The 23,347-nt window shown below is 47.7% G+C and overlaps 2 protein-coding genes across 2 annotated transcripts; both read left to right on the forward strand.

Annotated features, from left to right (window-relative positions):
• On the forward strand, positions 98–11,081 carry LOC110389148 (keratin, type II cytoskeletal 75-like). Its single transcript, XM_021379087.1, has 10 exons — positions 98–306; positions 7,137–7,335; positions 7,954–8,165; positions 8,331–8,391; positions 8,621–8,716; positions 8,986–9,150; positions 9,533–9,658; positions 10,315–10,535; positions 10,879–10,939; positions 11,049–11,081. Exons 1-10 carry the CDS (start codon positions 98–100, stop codon positions 11,079–11,081), a joined length of 1,383 nt encoding a protein of 460 aa, XP_021234762.1.
• Positions 17,016–23,264, forward strand: LOC110389171 (keratin, type II cytoskeletal cochleal-like). The gene is made up of 9 exons (XM_021379137.1): positions 17,016–17,474; positions 18,659–18,873; positions 19,161–19,221; positions 19,857–19,952; positions 20,529–20,693; positions 20,777–20,902; positions 21,253–21,473; positions 21,795–21,823; positions 22,303–23,264. Exons 1-9 carry the CDS (start codon positions 17,016–17,018, stop codon positions 22,779–22,781), a joined length of 1,851 nt encoding a protein of 616 aa, XP_021234812.1. The 3' UTR covers positions 22,782–23,264.

The raw sequence follows: 23,347 nt of genomic DNA on the forward strand, positions 1-23,347 counted from the left end.
GGCCGATGCAGTCCTCACGGTGGAGGGCTGAGCTCTGGTGGGAGCAGTGGTTCAGGGAGGAGGGGGTCCATTTCTCGCGAGGGAGGAAGCTCTGGTCATGGGGGATCAAGCTATGGGAGTGGAAGTCGTGCCTCCATCTGTGGCGGAGGAGGCTCTAGCTCTGGGTCTGGTTCTGGAGGTAGCTTTGGCAGCGGTGGGTCTGTATCTCGTGGTGGTGGAACATTCAGTGGAGGGTCATGTAGTTCTCCTGGTGGTCACACCTCTGGTGGTTCGGGATCAAGTTCTTTTGGTGAAGGTTATGGATATGTAGGTTCATGCCCTGGGGATATCTGTAGTTCTGGCAGTGAGGGGTACGGTTTTGGAGGTGGGCATTTTTCTGGAGGGGATGGATGTTATCAGGGTGGTAGTGAGTGTGGTGGATTTGAGTGTTACAGTCCGAGGATTGAAACTGGAGAATGCAGCTCTGAGGTAGGATCACGTTCTCGAAGATATGGATACTCGTCTGGCTCTGCTTTTGGCTCAGGGACTTACGATTTTTCTGATGATCCTTACCACAAGTAATATTTGCTGCTGGAATTGGAGAAAGGCATTCCCCTTGCTTTCAATGCAAGGACGGCTTTTCTGTCCATCATTGAGTCACCTGTTGTACTGAGCAGTTTTCCTCCATATACAGCCGCCTGCTGAATTCTCCAAACTGCCACAGTCACACCTCTCTTTTGTGATTGCGTTTTCATGATTTGTCTTGTTTCCTTAGTTGTTTATCTGAAATGGTCTAAGCACTTCAACTCATTCTGTCTACGGCCTTTTCCTTTGCCAACTAAAAGCTTGAAACCCTGTCTGGTGTCTGTGTGTTTATTGGGTGCATGCGTGCACACGGGTGCAACTCTGACGTCTATGAGACTTTGGAACCAATTGTTCAAAATAAAAAAACAGTTTATGGAGACCTGATCCAATGTCAGGACAAATTTAGTAGAAAGTGGAAGAAGATATTTTCAAAAGAACACCTGTGGTTGGCAGTGTGTAAGATGAGCATCTGCTGTGAAGAAGGGTTTCAGGGTTCAAGTCTCATTGGCCTAATCCACACAGTCAACCAGGACACATGGATCCACCTCAGTTCATGGAGGCACTATATGAGAGTGGGGTTGGAATGCATCTCTGGGCCCATCTAGTCCAACCCTTGTGCTCAAACAGGGCCACCCAGGTCATGGGGGACCACGGGACCCCATGGTCCTGGGACCCCCACAGGTCAAAGTCTGGGTGTTTTTTGATTATTTCTGAGCAACCAATTCCAATGTTCAGTTACTTATACAGTAATTAAATATTTGCTACTATTTAGTTGGAATCTCTTGTCTTGCAGTTTGTGTCCATTGCCTCTCGTCCTGGCACTGGACACCACTGCAAGGAACCTGGCTCTGTCCTGTTTGCACCTCCTAATGAAGGACAGAGCAGCTGAGGTTACCAGGAAAGTTTGTTCAAGAAGCACGATACTTCCAAAGCTACTTCCAGATCCTGACTCAGTGTCATCTTAATTTAGCAACACTACACTTAGATAACTGGAGTATTATAATCCATACCAGGAATATTTCTTTTCTATTCCCATTCAGAGGGAACATAGGAAACTGTAAATTGTTTTCCCAGGAAATCAGATTGTGAATAGTCATGAGAGTGGCTGCCAGTGGCAGCTCTTTGCTGGGGAATGAGGTACTCACTAGACAGGAAATCCACTGTGGAGATGCATTTACAAATGTCTATAGAGTCAAAGGGTTAAATCAAACCTTAATGACGTGGTCTGGAAGCATCTTGAAATACCCTTCAAATAAGGAGGGCTAGGAAAATTTCAGGCAAAACTGAGTTACCACTCCTCTCACCCAACACAGGAAGCCCCACACGTGCAGAACCTGCCAGCTGTTGTGGGGCTGTGCTGGAGGTTGTGTTAGCAAACCCTGATAAGATAAGCTCATGTTTTCATCCACACTGGCTCACACCCCACCGGTTCAGCGTGTGGGTGGTGTGAGTGCACCTCAGCTTGCACAATGCCCCACAGAGCTGTGCTCTGACAGCAGGGACATTTTGATCACCTTATTAATGGCTGCTGCAATGCCAGGCACTGAAACGACTCAATTCTTCAGGACCCAAAGGATAAGCTGCATCATCACAACCCATTTTTACCTAACATAGGAGCTAAGACAATGCCCCATCTCCCACAGCAAAAACTGAAAGATCCTTCTATTCTAAATGCACACTACAAAGTGTTGCTGGGCTTTAGTCTCATGCTTAAATTTTGTAGACAGGATGTCTGGAGCTTTTCATCTCTAATCCTTGCCAGCAGAAGAAATAAAGAAATAATATGAACACTGTGGTCAGGTCTGTGGTTTTCTTTTTTTTCTGACGCATTTTGCAGAGTGGAAGGGAGAAAAGGAAGAAGGTAGTGTCAATGGAGAGAATTTCTGGAGGCAGTTCAAAAGGTCTAATTTGTGCATCTACCTTAGTGCAGGATGAATAATTACTGGAGATCAGACAAGCCATCTGCTTCAGTTGACTTTGCAGGAGCCTAGGAGACCAGTGTAAAAGGCAGACTGCTAACCCTGACCTCATATGAGGGCTGGATCAGCATTTCCACCACGTTGCTTTAAGTACTGTTTACTCACTGGTAGTACATAGCCTTGAGTGCCGGGCTAATTTTGTGAAGGAATGGTTTGGCAGGGTACATCAAAACCTGTTCTGCTTGTCAGCTGAGCTATAATGATATCTCTAGTTTCTGGAGACGAGTGTTCTGGCACCTCTTTCTACACTAAATTACCTGTGTATGTAGGAGAGAAAAATCTGGCCTAGAATTTAAGGTGTCTAATAATACAATATTTTTTAAAAATTGAGCAGAGCAGAGATAAGAGCCTATCCCTTTGCCCCCCTTCGGAGGGAGCTGTAGGGCCATGAGGGGCTGTAGGGCCATGAGGGGCTCTAGGGACATGAAGAGTTGTAGGGCCATGAGTAGCCGTAGAGTCATGAGGGCCTGCGGGACCATGAGGAGCTGTAGGGCCACGAGGGGGTGTAGGGCCATGAGGGGCTGTAGGGCAACGAGGGGCTGTAGGGCCATGAGAAGCTGTAGGGCCATGAGGAGCTGTAGGGTCATGAGGGGTTGCGGGACCATGAGGGGCTGTAGGGCCACAAGGGGCTGTAGGGCCACGAGGGGCTGTAGGGCTGTGAGAGGCTGTCAGGCCATTTCTGCTCTCAGGTGCCACCAGATGGATTGGCCAAGGCTGTGCCCAGGGACACTTTGAGTTCTGAAGTTCAGAGGCTGATTCAAAATCATGAGAACAAGATCAGAAGTTGAGACTTTCTGACCAGTATCGTTAAAGTCTTGAGGTGGGTAGAATCAATCAGCTGTGAACATGGCTGGCATGTAGCTCTGCAGGAAGGATCAGTGAATAGCCTGGGCCTTGGCATGGTGTGAGCATCCAAGAGCTCTGACAGTAGGAGCAAAGTTTCAGATAGGAGGAGAGGATACCAGGATGGTGAAGACAACAGTAGGTCAGTGTTCTATGTTGTGAAAAACATCCCAGGCTCATAGCCAACCTCAGGGTACAAATCCATAGGGAATTTCACCTTCTTGCAAGACTGAGGACCTTGTCCCCATGCTGTCCTGCCTTCCAAATATTGCCCTCTGCAGGTGGGAGCCCAGCCCTTGCCAGCTGTATCCTTGCTGAGTGTCGGAGGAGGTGTGAACAGGCTCATGTCACCACCAGGAACCTAACCAGGAACCTGTCTGGGCAGGGCTGCTCAAGATGCAATAGATGCCACCACCTAGTGGGAGAAAGAAGTTGTGCCACAGAGTTGGTCTTGGAGCTCTCTCCCAACCTGGCTGATGGAGTCTGGGGCTTGTGCCCTCTTTGCCAGAACAAAAAGTTCCCTCCTGATTTACTTTGGCAGAAAGCCGTGAAATGAGTCATGGCTTCTGTATTTACTGCTGGGTGTCTTTCCAAAATTCCTAGTGATTAGAAGAAAATTAGCGATCTGTGATCACCTTAATAGCCATTCCCCTTTCTACTTGGTGCTCACAAACACGTACAGCTCCTATCTCCTGCAGGGGAGCTGCAGTAACCGTGACGGCTGTGACAATGACATGGAGTCCCATCAGCGGGATGTAAGAGGAGAAGAGTTGGTGAATGCTAAACTGAGGACATCTCCCTGAGCCAACGACACACATAAATTCTAGCTCCTGCAGCAAGCTGGGTGGGACGAGGTGAAGTTGGGAGAGGAGGGCAGAGCTGACTGTGTGTGTCCCACTGAACTCCTGCTGAGCAGCAGAAAACAACCCAAGGGCTCATGTGGCATCTTTGCCTTTTGGGGACTCAAAGTCACGGGGGGGACACTGGGACTCAGAGTCAGAGGTGAGGCTGCTCCAGACAGATGAACCTTTTGCTGTGTCTAGGGGAGCAAAACCACGAGTTCAGGAGTTTTGCTCATCAAAGTGTGTCTAGGGGAAGAAAACTTTTGAATGCAGGAGCTGTAACCCTGTAGGCTCTACACCCAGCAAGGGAATAAAAGCTCGGAGCTAACCCTGAGAGGCGCAAACGCTCCCTGCCAGGCAGTGCACTGTGAGACCTCTGCTCCTACGGTGCAGGGGAGCCTCTAAGCATCACAACAGCTCATCTCCAGGCCACAAGATGCAGCGAGGAGTTCTGTGGGAGACCAAGGAGAGACAGCCTGGAAGCAGAAGATGAGCATGGAGTCGGAGCAGCTCCAGGCCAAGTGTCCTCCTCCTGCGCTCCGATCCTGCTCTTCCAGCTGGGACTACCACGGACTCTGCCTGTATTTAAGCAGGCAAGTGAGACACCCAGGGCTTCAATCATTCCTGCTCTTCTGTGCGTAGGTGTAATTGATAGTGCTGTCAAGAACCTGCAATTAAGCTGGTTGTCTTTCCAGCTACTGCATACCATCAATTATCTCTCTTGCTGGGCTAAGGGCAAACTGTTCCAGCGAAGAGCATTTGCAAATAATGAGGTACAAGAAAACCTTTGACATCAGCCGCTCCTCAGACAGAATACCAGCAAGGTTTCTGGTAACCAGTTTTGCTTTTCATCAGTCTTCTTGTGAAAGGTGGCGAGAAAGCCTTCCAATGAAACCAAGAAGTGAACAAATAAAAACAAAATATCCTTACAAAAGCCAGAAAAGAAATAAGCAATTGAAATGCTATGCTTTTTTTTTTTCTCCGAAAATTGAAACATTTAGACATTCCACTGCCAAAAATGCTGATCAAGTCTTGAGCCTACTGAGAAGTTACAGCTTAAGGTGGCATAATAGAAGGGGAAAACCTTTTCTTCCAAACCCTCTGAAATGAAACCCTTTGCCTTCCTGTTTTGAAAGAGGCTTTGGAAAGATGCCACCAGGACAGAGATGCAATCTTGGCTCCACCTCTGAGGCACTGTGAGGATCTCAGCAAAGGTATTAAAATCATCAGCCTTTTCTTCCCCATCTGTCAAGCAACTCTAATAAATCATTTTTATTTGCCTTGAGGTATCCTGAGTTTTAATTATAAGCTCAAATATAAAGGATAGTGACAGGGAATAGCCACAGAGCAGCTGTATTAATAAGGTGTGTGTTTTTGCATGGTACTGGTTGCTGCTCCATTTGTAGCCTTCCCACCAAGGCCAAGCCTACCACTGCTCCCAATTAAATGGTTAACAAGCATCCAGCTAACAGCTTTGTGGCTAAGCCTCCTGCTTTCTAGGGTATTTATTATCTTCAAGGAAGTCTTGTTTTTTTTTGGTGTATTCTATACAATCAGAGTTAAAGACTTAATGAGAAGATACAGCTGCACTCATCTGTGCTTCTAAAAGTTGGGCATCTAAGTCTGAGCTCATCATTTTCAGCTTTCATTGTAGTCAATGAAGAAGAGAAAGGCTCTCTGGAGAACTATCTCAGCACAGCCTAGCATCAAAAGTTAGAGGAGGTGACTCCTGCCCAACCAGTGTTGTTCTTTAACAAAGGATGGTGCACAGAGGGCTATGTAAAAAGAAGTATTCACACTCCTGTGTGAGGAAATCAGTGTGTCCAGTCCATCCGATGTTCCGGCTTCCAGGTGCTGTGCCTGGTGGACATGTCCCATCTCTGCTACTCTGTAAGAAGACTCGGAATTATAGAATCATAGAATCATTAGCATTGGAAAAGACCTCTAAGATCAGCAAGTCCAACCACCAACCCACCCCCACCATGCCCACTCACAGAATCATTCAAGCTGGAAAAGACCTCCAAGACCACCCAGTCCAGTGGTTGACCCAACCCACCATGCCCGCTGAGCCATGTCCCTCAGCACCACATCTCCACGGTTCTTGAGCACCTTCAGGAACAGTGACCGCCACCACCTCCTTGAGCAGCCTGTGCCAATGTCTGACCACTCTTTCTGAGAAGGAATTTCCCTAATAACCAGCCTGAGACTCAGAGACTCTTAAGGGAGTGGCTACAAAGGGAGCAGATAATGCAAAACTCAGTTTTAATTTGCTGTCCAACAGAACATTGCCCTACACATTTTCCTTCGCAGAGTGGGAGATTCCTTCAAGGGTGATTAATGGAAGGAAGACAAGCTGAAAAAAAAAAAAAAGAAAAAAGAAAAAAAGAATCCTTGCAAAACCCAGCCCACAGTGTCCTCGAGGCTGGGAAGGCAAGCAAAGCAATTTAAAAACAGCAAAATTCCATAGGATTTCACAAATGTTCAGTGTTATGCATTGTTTTGCATATTTAAACCTATGAGTTGCTGCCAGGTGAGGCAAACTCGGCAAAACCCCCGAATTATTCATCTGCTTCAACCAAGCCCCGCTCCTGAGCTGCATATAAAGGTAGTGCTTGGGGGTGGCAGAGCAGAGGGCCCGTTTGGAGCTGCCTGCTCCATTCTCTTCCAACAGCCCCGTGTCCCTCATCCTCTCTTGGGTCACACTGACCAGCATGAGCCAGCAGCTTGCAGCCGGAAGGGTTTTTCATGGAAGGAAGTTCTCAGCATCTTCTGCTGCTGGTGGCGTGAGCTGCTGCCGGAGCAGCGCCTTCCCCTCCGCTGCTCCATTTGGAAGCGGGTATGGAACCTGGAGCAGCCAAAGCCTCCAGAACGTGGATAGGTGTAAATGGATTTCTACTGGTGTTCGCAGCAGTGGTGAAGGCAGGGGGCGTGGGAGCATGTTGGGCTTCCGTGGCTGTGGAAGGGAAGGCATTCGTGCAGTGCATGTCAACGAGAACCTGCTGCGGCCGCTTGATGTGAAGATCGACCCTGAAATCCAGCACATCCGAAGGCAGGAGAGAGAGCAAATGAGGAGCCTCAATAACCAGTTCGCCTGTTTGATTGACAAGGTGAGAGCTGAGGCAAGATTAAACGAGTGATGAGGTTTAAGTATAGGGGCAACCTATTTGCGCTTTCATTGCTCTCCTTCTCCCATCTCATCCCATGTATCTCATGCTGTTTTAAACACGTATGACTTCAGTGCCATGAGGTGAAAGTACAGATCTAGCTGATAATGCTATTTCAATCTGATTATTATTATGCTTTGACAAGATGCCTCTGTATATACCATTAATGGCGGGAGGGAGCTGTTCCTCTAAGGGATCTGCCTGAACTCCTGCACTGCTGCCCTCTCTCTGTGCAGGTAGCCTGTCTTGTAAAGCTGCATTGCCTTCTACCCACAAGTGATGGTTTCCAGTATCAGCCCGCTGATCTGCTTAAAGAGCCCACGGTTTCTGTAGCAGCCACAAAGGCTGTGGGGCTTCCTTGGAGAATGGCAGAGGCACACACCCAGCTTGCTTTAGGTTTCTTAGGTTGCAAAGGCTCCAGCGCTCCCCTTTTGTCTTCTTGTTGCCTTCAAACCATAATGAGCCCCTGGAGCATTAACTCAGAAGGGAATGTGTGTTCCCCCACATTCATCTGGTCCCTGTATGATGTACCTTTGCACGTGCTTTGCATTCTGAACTCAGGTGCAGCATCTGGAGCAGCAGAACAGGCTGCTGGCCACCAAATGGGCCCTCCTCCGAAAGCACATCCTGCCATCCCAGATGAACGTCAAGCATGTTTTCAACACCTTCACCTGCAGCCTGCAGAGGCAGCTGGACTCCCTGCTGCATGAGCGGGAGCAGATGGAGCCAGAGCTGAACAACACTGAGAAGCTCATTGAAGAGCTCAAATGCAAGTGAGTTCCCAGGGCAGAGAGCTCAGACAGCTTCTGCAGCTGGACTTCTTTTTGTCTGTGCCAACAAACTTCTGTCTGATAAAGGCTGAGATTCCAAAGCACCCCGACCTCTCAATACCCAGCCTCAGGGTGACCCAGCATCTGGTCCTGTCTCTTCCCCAACAGATATGAGCAGGAGGTGAACAGACGCACAGCTGCCGAGAATGAGTTCGTGCTGCTGAAGAAGGTAGGGAATTTGAGTGGACAGAAAGTTGAGATATTCAATGAGTTTTCTCTGACCTGGTGCTTGCAAGACGCAGGTCAGGTTTTGAGAGTGCTAAAAGTCATTGGACAAGTGCGGATTCAGAAAAAAATCCCCATCACCTAAACAAAATCTCTTAGGCTAAAAAGATAATAAAGTTACCCTTGGTCTCTGTAGCCACCATTTTGACTTCTAAATGATGGAACTCTTTTAGGATGCGGACTGTGTCTACCTCACCAAGGCAGAGCTGGAAGTGAAGCTGGAAACCCTCAAGCAGCAGACAGAGCTCCTCAAGTGTGTGTCTGCTCAGGTATGGATGCTCCTCTCCCATTCTTGTTCCTATCAGCCTCTCCTTGTCTACATTGATGTAGGCCTGATTAAACCAACCCAGCAGGCTTCCTCTGAGAGGCAATGGGAACAAGGAAGCCTTTGAGATCTCAAAGAATTCCTTCTAGCTGCATGCATGACCAAATCAAGTCACAGCTCAGGGACCGCGGCTCCAGATAAACTCAGTGATGGTGTCATTTCCACTGGAATGTGAGATAAGAAATGCTGACAGCTTCTTCATGTGGGTTCTAGGGATCTGCTGAGCTGGATAAAAGTCTCTGTGACACCTCTGTTGTGGTGAAAATGGACAACAGCCGAAGCCTGGACACGGAGGGCATCCTCAGGGGCATTGAGCTCTGGTATGAAGATGTTGCTCAGAAAAGCAAGGCAGAGTTGGACGCCCTGTACAGAACTAGTGTAAGCTGTAGCAACCAGTAACATATCTTTAGCTCTGTAGGTGTCAAATGTAGTAGCTCAGAGGCAATGACTTCTTTCATTCTGTCTTGACTATGTGACTTCTGGACTTAACTTTCCATTCTGCTAAACTTGATGGAATCTTCAAGTCAGGAGAATATCCCCAAAACGCAGAGTGCAATGGGACAGCACTGAGTCATGGTGGGAATGGGGAGGTGGTGGGTGAGATGGGGGCTGAGAGCTGCAGGAGGAACTCTCCATTTGCTGTTGACAGCCACAGGAGCTGCTAAGAGGGAGAACATTTCCCAAGTTTGGAAACAGAGGCAAGGCTCCTATGTTGCAAACACCACCAGTGCTTACTGCCAGCTCTCTCTTTTCTTGTCAGTACCAAGAGCTCAAGGAGGCAAAGAGGAAGCAATGCAATGAGCTTAAGTCCCACCAGCAAGAGATTGAGGAGCTGAGTTTTGTGATGCAGAGATGGCAGTGTGACCTTGAAAACGTGAAGAAGCAGGTACAATGGGCTGCATTTACCTTGAATATTTACCTATTTTATCCTAGGTGTGGGATCCCAAGTTTTCTGCATCTCTTGTGTTTCTTCTGTCATTATCAAAGAGCATGGTCTCATTGCTCTAGAGAAGATCTTACCAGTGCCAAACAAGGAGGAAGGGTTATCTGCTGGCCTATTCTCTGTTGGATTGATTATTGCAAAAAAATAATTGTGCCATATTAGATATTTGGAATTGCTGCAGCACTCAGACAATTGCTTCAGTGAGAATTCCAGCAGGAGACAATGCTTCTGACACAGGCTCAGAGCATCCAATAGGTTGGGTAGAATTATGAGTCACCAGTAATTCAGCGCCCATAGTAACTGGTGCAATTTTCAGACCATCTGATTCATTAAATATTTTATAACGGGAAGTAATGGAAAACCTTAATTATTAGTTCCAGTTAGAACAAAGTGTTAGTATCCTCAAAACAAAGCTTAACACAGTGAGGAGATATGCTCAGCCTTTCTTTAGTATTTCAGAATCCATGTTTGATTTTGGAAATGTTTGGCAATTGGAAATACGACATCAGTAATTCCCAACTTGGGACTCCTAAAAGAGGAGAGAATTTACGTTTTGCAGATAATGGAGGAAAATAAGGATTTCTGTGTTGCCCCCACAGGTGTCCTCTCTGCAGACATCTGTTAGTGACACTGAGCAGCGCGGGAACTGTGCCCTGAAGGATGCGCGGGAGAAGCGCACTGAGCTGCAAAACGCCCTCCAGAAGGCCAAAGATGAGCTGGCTTGCATGCTGCGGGATTACCAGGAGCTGCTGAACGTCAAGCTGGCCCTGGACATTGAGATCGCCACCTATAAGACTTTGCTGGAGGGTGAAGAGAGCAGGTGGGTTCCTCTATAATAATGTGTGAGCAGTCCTCAGTCCTTGGGGCTCTTAGCAGAGACAAGAATGCTGGAAAACTCTAGAAATGCTAGTTATGTGATGGATAACCTTCTGACAACCTTTGAAGAGAGGCTGAGGAAACTAGCATCGTTCAGTCTGGAAAAGAGCAGGCTCAGGGCAGACTCTATTGCTCCCTTCAACTCCCTGAAAGGAGGTGGAGGTTGCTCCCTTCTCCCAGGTAGCAGTGATAGGATGAGATGATGGCCTCAAGTTGGACCAGGGAGGAGTCAGGTTGGATATTAGGAATAATTTTTCCTCTGAAAGAGGGGTGATGCACCGGCACAGGCTGCTCGGGGAGGCAGTGGGGTCACTGTCCCCGGAGGGGTTCAAGAACCATGGAGATGTGGCACAGAGGGACAAGGTCAGTGGGCACAGTGGGATGGGTTGGGAAAGAACTGGATGGTCTTAGAGGTCTTTTCCAACTTTAATGATTCTATTATTTTCTTCCCCTTCAGGATACGCACTGGATGCCCTGTGAGAGTGTGTAAGCTCCAGGTTTTCTGTTTTCCTTACAATGCGACAAAAGGCAGGGGTGATTTGCAGGGATATAAAGTGGGATTTACATTACCCACATGGAAATCACTCCCACTGAGTGATTCAACTTGTGTTTCCCTGTGGCAGTGATCACAACACCATGCAACACCTCCTCTGGCTGCAGCACCAGCCTGGGACATGGGCCTGGTGCAGCGAGCAGAATTCATGGGTCCTCCCCTGGTGCTGGCAGAGAATCCCAGCCTGAGGATGATGGTGTCTACCACAGAGGATCCACCAGCTCTACAGGCAAGCAATGTGTCCCCAGTGCTCCCAGCTGTGGCTGCTTCCCAAGGGGCCACCAATGGAGCTGTGGAGGTGGGGTCCATGCGTGCCGGAGCTCAGCCCCTGTGAGCACTGCCAAGCTCTGCTGCAGCACTGCAGGGAGCTCAGAGAGCTCAGCGCCATGCTGGCTAGGAGCGAGGATCTCAGCTGGGACACCGTGCTCCAGGAACACCACCCACATCTGAGCTCCAGATCTGAGAGGATGCAATATCCAAAGTAGAAAATGAAAGCTCTGCTCCACCTCAGCTCCACTTTGTGCAAGGGGAAGAGACATCAGGAAATCAATCAGAGCAACTCCACCAGAATGGCATCAAAAAAAGGGATGCTTAGAACATACTGCTGCTTCTAAGAGCACTTGTATTATTGCTCAATCTCAGCTTCCCACCAGCCTTATCTTTTCTTGTTTTCCCAATTAAAGCTTTGCTTTCTATGAAACAAGTTTTGACATATAATGCAAAAGCCTTTCCCTAGAGTGCTTCAGCAAGTGTTTCTGTGGGATCATGGAGAGGAGGGGACAGACTCCTGTGTGCTCTTTGTGTGCTGTCTCGGAGCATCTTTGTCATCCCCACGCAGGCAGGGAAGTCATAACGGAAATCTCAATTAAAAAAAAAAAAAAAAAGACATTTCACCTTCTGTAGTCAGCAAAAACTAATTACATTGCTTGTATTTCTGTTAGCTTCCTTCTTTATGTCCTGACAGGCAGTCTGTGCTTTGACATATGCACACACTGCTGCATCCTTACGTATGTGTTGATGACTCAAGAGCTCTGAAATTTTTGCTCTTTTTCCAATAAAACTCATGGAGAATGAATGCGTTGCCACTTTGTTTGTCTTTTTTTTTTTTTACCAAAGATACAGAAATTCCTACACTGGAAGAGGCAGATCTGCCAGTGAGAAGCCTCAATAGCTAAGCTGGCTGCCCAGAGATGGTCATGCAGATCCAAACTTTGCTCAGTGTAAACTACTGAAGCCTTTTAAAGTCAGCTATTTTTTATGCCAATTTGCACCAAATTTGGCTCCGACCCAATTCTATTCAATGAGAGTTTTAAGGTTCATAGAGAAGTCATCTCAGCTGGTTTGCATTTTTATAGCACCTCTACTACCAAGGAGCGACGATAAAACACATTTTATAGCTGCTCAAATCTGCAATGGGGTCATTATTGGAAAAAATACCAGGAATGTGCTTGGTTGATGTTTTCAGCATCATTTTGGAAATCCAGTTCAGGGTTTTAAAACAGATCAGAGGATGACATTCTGTTGTATGCCTGAGCAGATTGAAAAAGAAGCCAATAAATTAATGAGTTAAACCAACTACAAAGGACTGAATTGTTTTGTGATTAAAGCGATTAAAGCGAGCTGGCAGAGCAAAGAAATGAACCATGCAGGCGCAAGTTGGACAGAGAGGTGTTTTACAAAGGGAGGAATCCAGAGGGAGGTCCTTTTCCATCTGGAGCAATTGCTGGGATTAGGACTGGAAGAGATTTATCTCCCTCTGCCATTCATCTTTCCCAATCAAATATGAGGAGAAAATCAGGAGCACATAAGAGAACAGTCACAATTGTTAATGAAGAAAACCACAGGAAAGATTTGACAAGAAAAGGACAACTGAGCATCATAAATATGCATTAAGAAGGGGTTAAGTATCTCACAAAGGTTACGTTGTTCTCATTGAAAATAGATGATTCTGTCCCAAGAGAAGAATAAGTCAGGGAGATGACATAGAATTAATGTTCTCCGATCTCTCCCCCTCCAGCCATGCTTCATGAACCAGCACTCATCAGAAATTTGGCAGAAATACATCACAAAGCTCTGCAAGTCCAACCAAACATGGGCTGGGGCACTGGTGCTTTCACATTACAAAGGGAAGAGCCTATCTCCTGGTTATGCTTCCCAGGATGACCTGACCCACCTTCCACAGGCAATTCCTTCCTCCTGTAGGGCTCATGGAACCTCATCTCCCCAAGAAAATAGCTTTGAGGGAAGAGCTCTACATTTATAGGGACGTTGCTGTTGCCCAGTGACAGCTGCAAGGTTTTCTTTTCCTTTTCTGATCCAGCAGGCAGCTGGATGCCATCCCATTCCAGGGCCTGGATTCCCATACACCACACCTTTATTTTTGCTGTGCAGGGGGAAGGCATCAGCGTGAAAAAGATCAAAGCAACCCTTGGCTTTGTGGCAAGCCTCAGCTTTACAGGCGCTAATCACAGCACGGACGTAGGACATACGCATCCATCGGGAACGGAGCAAATCTGGAGAGCGTGTGATGTTGTGTGCTCTCATTAAGACTTCAAAGGTGCTGAAGAAATGTGGCACCCAAAGGGTGGGACTCATCTCACACAGCTGTGTCCATCCAGCAGCTGGGCGCCGGAGCTCTTGTCTGGTTGTCTAGACTGCCTCTGGTCGTCAGTAAGGAGCGAAGCAAGTGCCTCCAGAGGCTGATTCCTCCCACCTGTCTTCGCTGCCTATTTTAGGTTGTGATGAGTCACCGTCTGGAGATGCCTATCTCCCTCCATCAGCCGTAGAGGGAGTCTCAAAGAGGAAATTAGAATACATGGCGAGTTTGATGGCTGAAGCTGGGAGGGAGGTGAATCCAGGCCCAGTGTTTGATGCATTTTATGAGGATCATCCTTTGAAAATCCCAGCCTTGACTTCTAACGTAGTGCTGATGTCGGGTATGAGAGGAAAAAGCACATTACCACACTGAATTCTCATGAATAACTTTGGCTTTGGGATGCATGAGAACAGGGATGCACCGATCAAATCAAATCTTGAACACCTCATGTATGTCACGGACAAGAGAATACATAGTCCTTGGAGTAGTGTGTGCGTGTAAAAATACATATTGTGACCCAATCTTATGTTTATCAAATGCTGTTAGCAGAGGTAGGTTATTGCCATTGTCTTGTCTGAATGCAATGAGTTCTCTATGGCTGTCTGTAATTACAGAGATGGAGCACGGCTCTTTGAGACTATCGCATAAAATATATTTTAAGAGCTAGTTCAGATTCACCTCCAGAGGCCACAAACAAATTAGTGAACTTCACATGTTCTCATAATGAATTCCATTCTCAGCTGCACATACAGCAGAACGCTGACAAAGGGAGAGATTGCAAGTCGTTAAAATGATTCATTCAACCCCTCATCAAAATATTTTCCTTCTTTCCTTCCTTTGTCCTTCTTTTCTAAAAGATGAAAGCATGATGGATCCCAATTTTTTTTTCCAGTCAAATATGCCTTTTTTTTTTGCTTCAAAGTACTCTCCTGTCTCCCGTGTTTGTACTCACAACAAACTGGTGATTCCTGAGACCTGGTGTCCCAACAGAAGAAACACTCGGTGTCCTTTGGAAAGACCTTAAAGACATTAAGTGAACCTTCCGCATAGCTGCCTGATCACCGAGATCATGAGCAGGAGGTTGGCCAACAAAAGTGTCACCCAACACCAGACAACCCATGCCCCAAATCTCTCACCTCTCATGGAGCTCTGGTGAGACGTTTTGGAAGTGGGGCCGATTCAGCGCAGTTAGTTGGCAGACATTTAATTGCAGTCTATGATGCTTTCCAGGCGTCTCCCACACAGCCTGCACGTATAATGGGGTGCAGGAAGGAGCACACAGCTCTCAGTCTGACTTCTGATTTGGGATGCAGTCTTCCTATGTAGAACATACATTAGCTCTAGCTGAGTGAAAGAGCTGGAACAATTGCCTTTTGTACTGCTCTTTGGATCCAAATATGCATTTTGCTTTTGATAGACCTTTGTTCAGAACTTCAAGGATCTGAGAAGTTGCAAGCTTTAGCATGAAGCCTCTAATATTTGCCAGCAGAATGTTTTAACTGATATTGCCAATTGCGCTGGCAAACCAACATAAACTGTGAGCCTAAAATATTATAAACAAAAAAGTCATTCTATAAATACGTTGAATTATTCCACTTGTACAGGGCAAGAGTATCAGTTTACGCAACTAATTTATACCACCAACCCCTCAAACTCATGCAAGTTGCAATTACACATCCAATTAATAGCCTGGTGAATCTCAGTGCTGCAGTCACGTCCTGTGGCTTGCTGAGGTTCAAGGTGTATGTCCCCTTAAGAGACCTTGATATAAGAAGGTTTAATGTTAGAAGGAGGTTTAGCCCTCATTTTGTGACTTGCAATGAAAATGTTTTCAGCAGGGGCTAAAGAGGATGCAGGAACATCACTACTGGCTGTCTCCAGATACTGTCATGGTGTACAGAGAGCATGAAGACTTCTCCAAGCATAGTTCCCCCTCTGAGGAAGGGCTGAGAGCAATTGGTTGAGTGCACTGTAATGTGTCTTTCTATCCCAAAATCTTTACTCTCAAAGAGCTGAAAAAGCCCTATTGTTTTGACTTTGCAATTGTCATTTAGAAAGGCCCAGGGAGGGTTAGCTCAACCTCACCTCCTTGGGCTGGTGATTAGGAGAGAGAGATTTGTCTTGCCAATGTGAGTCAAAGCCATCCCAGGTGTTCAGTCTAATCTACTCATTAAGACTTCCTCTGCTGACGGAGAAGACCAATGCCTGTGGGTGTGAATCACCGGAGCTCTGTGGACACCGAGCCGGGGGCTGTTGTCTCTCCCTAATGTATCCCCATTGGGTCAAGGACGTGCCTGGCAAAGTCACCCAACCTTCAGCACTTGCTTCTTGAATGCTCACCAGGCTGGAAGGTGCAGCTCTTCCCTTCTTGTTACCAGTAAAGACCACCAGACGATGAAACAAAAGGTCTCACATTCTGATGGGTAGAAGCTCCGAAACAGCAATGGACAAAAACTCAACAGTGTCAGATGGTACCCAGGTTAAGAATTTGCAGCACTGTTTGAGCAAAAACATCACTGAAATGCCACAGAATGTAAATGCAGTGGGCAAACTGGAAGATGCCTCCAGTCCTGGGGGAACCTGCTCTGTTTTGGTGGGGTTTCATGGCAGTAGGAGAAGGTCAGTGAAATGCTGTAAGGGAATGCTTTTGGGAGGCACTTTGAGTCCTTGCATATGAATACAGATCCACAACTCAGTAGATTTACTGGTGTTTCAGGCAGGGAAACAATACATACATCACGACATGACTTCCAGTGTTTTTCCATGGTTGCTTTTGGTAACTTTTCCGCACCCAAAACAAACCTGGTGAGAGAAAAAAGGAGAGATTGTGAAATTAACCTCACAAAGTGCAAGACTGCAAAGTACGCCATCATTCACAAAAACCCATGAGACACAAAACCCCAAACGACACAATGCAAACAAATCACAAAGAGTTTCTTCAAAAAAAAAAGTTAGCTAAACTATAATTAGCCTAAGTTAGGGGAGCACTTCAAACCGTAATATATTCTAAGCCAACTTGCAAACAGAGCACTTTTAGATTCCTTTTTATTTCCTCAGTAGTTGGTATTTGCTGGGCTGCTTTGCATTTTGAGGAGCATTTATTGCTGCCAGGCAAACCAAACCCTTAAGCGCTTTAAATTAATGTCCTGATCCTATCAAGGCCATCTTCCCAAATGTATATAAGGAGTGGCATCGCAGTGTCACCCCAGCGGGATCTCTGTTCCTCTCCTGCAGAAGAGCTTCCCCTTGACTCCCGTGATCCGCCCTCACCCACAATGAGCAGACAGGCACCGACGGTGAGGTCCATGCTGGGACGGCGAGGCTTCAGCTCGGCATCGGAGATCTGTGGTCGGAGCTATGCTGCCGCTTGCCAGCCCGCCCGGTGCGCGGCCGGAGCCTATAGTAGCCGCAGCGTCTGCAACCTGGGTGGGAGCAGAAGAATTTCCTACGTGAACGGGGTCTGCGGCAATGGATGTTTTGGAGATTTCGGCTTTGGAGGGGTTGTCGGCTATGGTAATGCCGGAGGAAGGGTTGGCCTTTGTGGCCCCAGGGGATACAGCATTGTGAGGGGGTACCCTGATCGCAAGGGGGAAGGTATCCAGGGCATCTGCATTGATGAGAGGCTCCTGAAGCCCCTCTGCGTTGGGGTTGACCCACTGGAACATGAGATACGCTGTCAGGAGAAGGAACAGATCAAGACCCTCAACACACAGTTTGCCTGCTTCATCGACAAGGTGAGTGCAAACTGCTCCCTGCTTGCACCTGTTGGTGTAAAAAGGAAAAATAAACCCTCCCCAGGCCTCCAGTGCTGAGCTGGGTCCATGCAAGAGTCCACGTTCTTCAGAACGAGGTCTTCAGTGTAGAATGCCTCAGTGTGGGCACATAGGATTTGCTGGTGACTGTTCTGGCTGGGGCAGTACTGGACCTTCTTGCTGTTGTCTCCTGTCTGGATGGCCTCAGTTCAAAGCTGAATTCTTGTTTCAGCCTTGTTCTAGCCCAGCCAGAATCACAGAATCGTAAGAACCATAGAATCATAAGAACTACAGAATCATAGAATTATAGAATCATGGAATCATAGAATCATGGAACCATAGAAACATAGAGTCATAGAATTATAGAATCATAGAATTATAGAATCATAGAATCACAGAACCATAGAATCATATAATTATAGAGTAATAGAACCATAGAGTCACTGAATCATAAGAATCATGGAATCATAGGAACATGGAATCACAGAATCATGGAAACATGGAATCGTGGAATCATAACATCATGGAATTATGGAATCATGGAATTACTGAATCATGGGACCACAGAATCATGGAATCATGGAATCATAGAATCATAGCATCACAGAATCATAGAGTCATGGAACCAGGGAATCATAGAACAGCTGGAGTTGGTAGGGACATTATCAGTCATCCAGGTCCAACAGCTGCAGTTTGGATGGGCTCATCTTTCTGTCCTGTATTAGAGTTCTTTTTCCCCTTGTCTTTAAATGTAGTGACTGTTCCAAAAACATTCCTGAAGACAGAGAAAGTTGTTCCCGATTCAAGCATTTAAATGTTAGGTGTCTAATTGTGAGCTGTCCCATTAGGATCCCTTTGTAGAGAAAAGAGACAAGCAGGTCCCTCCAGTTGGGTGCTACACTGGAGTCCATTGGAGCTTCTGGAAGAGCTCATTTGCAGTCACTGGGGAGACGTGGAGTTAGCACAGACCCATGTGTATTTAAGATTTCTAAATGCCAGCAGATAATTCCACATTCCTCATGGCGTATCGCCTCTCACTTTCCTAAAATCCCATTCTTACGCCTGCAGGACTCTCACTGGTTTCAAAGTGAGAGCAGACAGTTAAATCAGGTGCTGAGTTATTGCATCCACCTTTCTTTGAAGAATCGCTTCTTTTCGGCCTGCAGGTCCGGTTCCTGGAGCAGCAGAACAAGGTGCTGGAGACCAAGTGGGGCCTCCTGCAGCAGTATGTCCTGCCAAAGAAAGGGAAGAACCTGGAGCTCTACTTTGAGAACTACATCTGCGACCTGCGGAAGCGCCTGGACTGCTTGCTGTGCGAGAAACAGAAGCTGGGCAACGAGGAGTGTGCCACAAGCCAACTGGTGGAGGAGTTCAAGTGCAAGTAAGGGCCTTCCTTTGAGACTTCTCTTTTGTTCATCTCAGACACACGGCGAGTTCCCTTCGGGGATGTCCCATTCTTCTGTCTCACTCGCAGACTCTTTGCATTGTTAATGTTGGTGCTGGTGAAGAAGCTTGCGATCTCTGGATGGTCTAATGTTGGCTTGCACACAGTGCCCTCAGTGCCTGGTGGCAGTGTGAGCAAGGGGAGGCTGCTGTTGCTTGTGGTGGTTGTGTGCTTGGTGGTATTGCTCGCCTCAGCTCTTTTCTTTTCCTTTCCTTTCCCAACAGATACGAGGAAGAAATCAACAGGCGTACGACTGTAGAGAATGAGTTTGTGGCACTCAAAAAGGTGAGTAGCTCAAAGTAAATGGATTGTTAGACATTTCCTGGGTTTATCTGGTGTGAAACATGACTGCAATAGAGCATGGCTAGCAAACACTCAGCATAAGTATTACAGTAAGCAGAAATAGGGAGGCCTGTGAAGAAGCACAGCCAGAAAAAGAGGCAAATGGGAGGAGAAAGTGAAAACATTCAAAGCCCACATCATCAGCACTGCAGCAATAGCTTTCTTGGCCCAAACACACCCTTAGATTGTGTGTTTCATGGTGCATTCATGGAATGGGGACGGTGTGTGAGGCCACACGTGGTGTATGATACACAGGTTATTTCCTGACAGTCTCTTCATATTCTTTATATTTGCACATCAGAAAAGGAGAAATCATTTGAACAATAGAAAAAAAAATATTTTAAAGTCCTCATTAGCCCATTCTGAGTTTGTAGCTAAGTCCTAATAAATAAACTAATACCTGTCAGTCATGTTGGAGCGGCTTTGTTTTCCTTGAGGAGACAGTGGGGCACCTGACTCATCCCCTTACACTTTTCTGCTCCTGGAACCCTGTTGGAACACGTCTCTGCTCCACTGGGGCCGCCTCTGCCTTCCCTGTGCTTCCCCTGTGCGTTCATAGCACGTCTCCTCTCTTTCAGGATGCAGACTGCATCTTTTTGAACAAGGAAGAGCTGGAGGTGAAGGTGGATCTGCTCAGAAGGCAGCTGGAACTGCTCAAGTGTGTGTTTGAAGAGGTGAGTTCCTCGGCTCCATCCCAGCACTGGGTGCTGCCTCATCCTTGGGTGCTCCAGCCTGAAATCCCTCTTGGACCTGTCTCATCCCAAGCCCTGAACACTTGAAAGCATGGCACTACAAGGCTGATGGGATAACAGGGTTGATATTAGCATGATTCTGTTGGAAATTAGGTGGTTCCCTCTTTCTTAATGCAGCTCTGAGTATGAACTGGCCGTATCCTAACTCTACCCCTGAGAACAGAGATGTGCCTGTCTCGTTACTCCAGATTGCAGTTGTCTGATTAGAGCTCCCAGCTTAATCCTGTCATTAACATCAGCAAAGGAGCTGAAGATGACAGGATACCAAGGGTTAAGTCACTTGCATTCCTTGCCCTTGATGTGGACAGAATTGCTGCAGGTCAGCAGCTGGCATGCAGCAACTCATCCAGCAGGGAGGATTTTCTGCTGAGCCAACCTGAGGGAGAGCTCTTGACTTGCCCCCATCAGCCGAGCAGTGTGGCTCTTTGTTCCAGCCCTCCCTTTGCTACAAAGCCTGAGAATTCTGAGCAGCTGACTAAGCCTTTTCCCAATGTGCAGGAACGGGCACAGGTCGATCGCCAGCTGTGCGACACTTCGGTCATCGTGAAGATGGACAACAACCGGGACCTGGACATGGAGAGCATCATCAAGAACGTTGAGTGCTGGTACCAAGAAATTGCTCAGAAGAGCAAAGAAGAAGTGGATGCCTTCTACCAAACCAGGGTGAGTACGAAGAAACCTGTCCCTGCCCGGCAGCATACGGGCTGCACGTCAGATGTGGCAACCATCTTGTTTCTGCCTTCCAGTTTCAGGAGCTTCAGGATAAAAGGGGCAAGTACTGCGATGATCTGCAGAGCAACAAGTGTGAGATTTCAGAGCTGACCCGGATGATACAGAAGTTGCAGTGTGAACTGGAGAATGTGAAGAAGCAGGTAGGTGGGACCCAGAGGCCATGTGTGTCTGGAGGACAGCTCAGGCATGGGGGAAGGTGATGCACTGGTCTTCAGTGGATGTATGACCCAAATCCAGCCTACTGTGGTGACCAGAGGTGAATTTGAACAGTGAGAAATCTGAGAGCCAAATATTCTTTTTTTTTTTTTTAAAGTTGTTGCTTTAGTCATGCATTGTACAATGCAGTAGAAAAGTGGATAGAGATAAGAAAGCACTCCAGGGAAGCTGGTGTCTCTCCCTGTTTGCAATCTGAGGAGTTGAAGGCAGAACACTCAAGCACTAGGAAACAAGGCACTGAAGACACATGCACTGTTGTTCTCTGCTCTGACAGGTCTCCTGCCTGCAAACCTCCATCTGTGATGTCGAGCAGCGTGGGGACTGTGCCCTGAAGGATGCACGAGAGAAGCACGTTGAGCTGCAGAATGCCCTCCAGAAGGCCAAGGATGAGCTGGCTTGCATGCTGCGGGATTACCAGGAGCTGCTGAATGTCAAGCTGGCCCTGGACATTGAGATCGCCACCTATAAGACTTTGCTGGAGGGTGAAGAGAGCAGGTGGGTGACAGAGAGTTTGTCCCTTTCCTCCTGGATATTGCAGCTAAGGCCAGAATGAGTCCAGCTCTTAAGCCAACTCTGCAGCTCTAGGATCCTCCCAGGCTCACAGAAACTGGGGCTGGAGAGATGGCTGTAAGCCATCCCGTCCACTTTGTGCCAGCAACAATTACTGTCCCAGGGAGAGTCAGATGTGTTGCAACATGGGATTAAGAGACAAGCGGGCTGGATATGAGGCTGGAAGTGATGAGTGACATCAAGTTTCTAGATATGCATGCCACTGGTTAACGGGATAACGCACATTTCTCTTCTTTTCCCTAACAGGATATGTGTGGGGAACCCAGTGAGTGTGTGTAAGTAACCTGAAGATTTACAACCTTGAGGGTTTCTCTTTGTAGGAAGGGCAGTTTATGGGGCAGCACTGTCTGTCCCAGCCCTTTGGCTCCCTGTCTCGTTTCAGCCCAGGCTGACAATATGAGAAGCTTTTGTCCTAGAAATCCCAAATGGCCCTGAATTTCAAGAAAATCTTCAATTGGATGTAGGAGGGAAAGTCACATTCATGCTCCTTTTCTAATTTTGGGGGCAACAGCATTCTATCCTGGCCACCAGGACATGCGTTGTGTACGGGAGGGAGCATGGCATCATCCTGAAGAGCAGCGTGGGAAGTGGGAGGACCTGGAGGGGATGCGTTGGGGCATGGGAAGGAGATGGAAGGAATAGTGTTGGACCAACCCACGGGCAATCAGACTTGGTTGGTTCTACCATTTGTGGAATGACTTGCCTGCAAGACTCCCCCAGCTCCAAGTAATGCATCCCATGGGCTGTCTTGCAGCAGTGGTCAGCAGCGGCTACAACATCCCTGACGACTGCGGGATGCTGGCTGCCAATGCAGCGGCGTGCGGCTACGGCTCCTTGGGGAGACGGTCCGGACGCCACAGCTCCCAGAACGGAGGATTCAGCTCCCGCAGTGCCGGTATCCACCCCAAGAGGGTCATCAGTTCGGTGGCCAAGCCATGTGTCCCAGAGGTGTTCTGCCAAGCCGGAGGAGTCAACTGTAAAACCGGGGGGTTCAGCTCCCGTAGTGGGGGGTACCCAGCCCGCACCGTCATCAGCACGGCCAGTGGGGGCTTGAATGCGAGGATGGGGGCTTGCCAACCTGGTGGTGTGGTCAGCTTTGGGAACCAAGGCTGCGTCATCCGGCAGCTGGCGGGCCCGCCGGTGGTGGTGGCCAACAGCCCTGAGGTCGTGGCGTGCAACAACGGCGTGGTGGGGAATTTTGGGGTGGTCAGAGACCCTTGCGTGGTCCCATAGGGACAGCAGCCACAGAGGTGGCACAGCCAGGAGCAGCGGAGTGCGGCGTGTAGACGCGCAGTTCCTACCACTGAGATGAGGCAGAAGGGGTTTTCTGCCCTCAAATAGCAACATTTGTCACCCAGTCCGTTCCCAAATTTGTTAACATCACATACACGCCCCATCACCTTATGTTTTCAGAGTCCCCAACCTTACAGTCACATCTAGCAAGCTTCTCCAGCAGGTGCTCCACGTCGTCTTACTTCTCTGAGTTTATACTGCTTAGGTGACTGCAGCTTTTAGGTTTTGTTTGTTCCACTGCCTTCCCCACCAGCTTTCCCATAATGAGCAGATGCATTAGGGGTGTTCTTCCTTATGAGACACCTCTTTTTCTTACAGCACCTCCCAAAGCACTTCAGGAAAGAACATGACAATTTAACTTTCCCAGGAGGCGCTGCATGGAGCACGTTCCTCTTCTTACCCAAAGAGAAACCCTGAGCTGCGAATTTGAGCTTAAGTTTTAAGCAAGGCAGTTTCAACGTTCAAAGCACTTGCTGTTTGCACCGCAACCATAGGCTTTTTGTGGA

The sequence above is a fragment of the Numida meleagris genome, chromosome 32, assembly GCF_002078875.1.
Source record: "Numida meleagris isolate 19003 breed g44 Domestic line chromosome 32, NumMel1.0, whole genome shotgun sequence".
NCBI lineage: Eukaryota > Metazoa > Chordata > Aves > Galliformes > Numididae > Numida > Numida meleagris.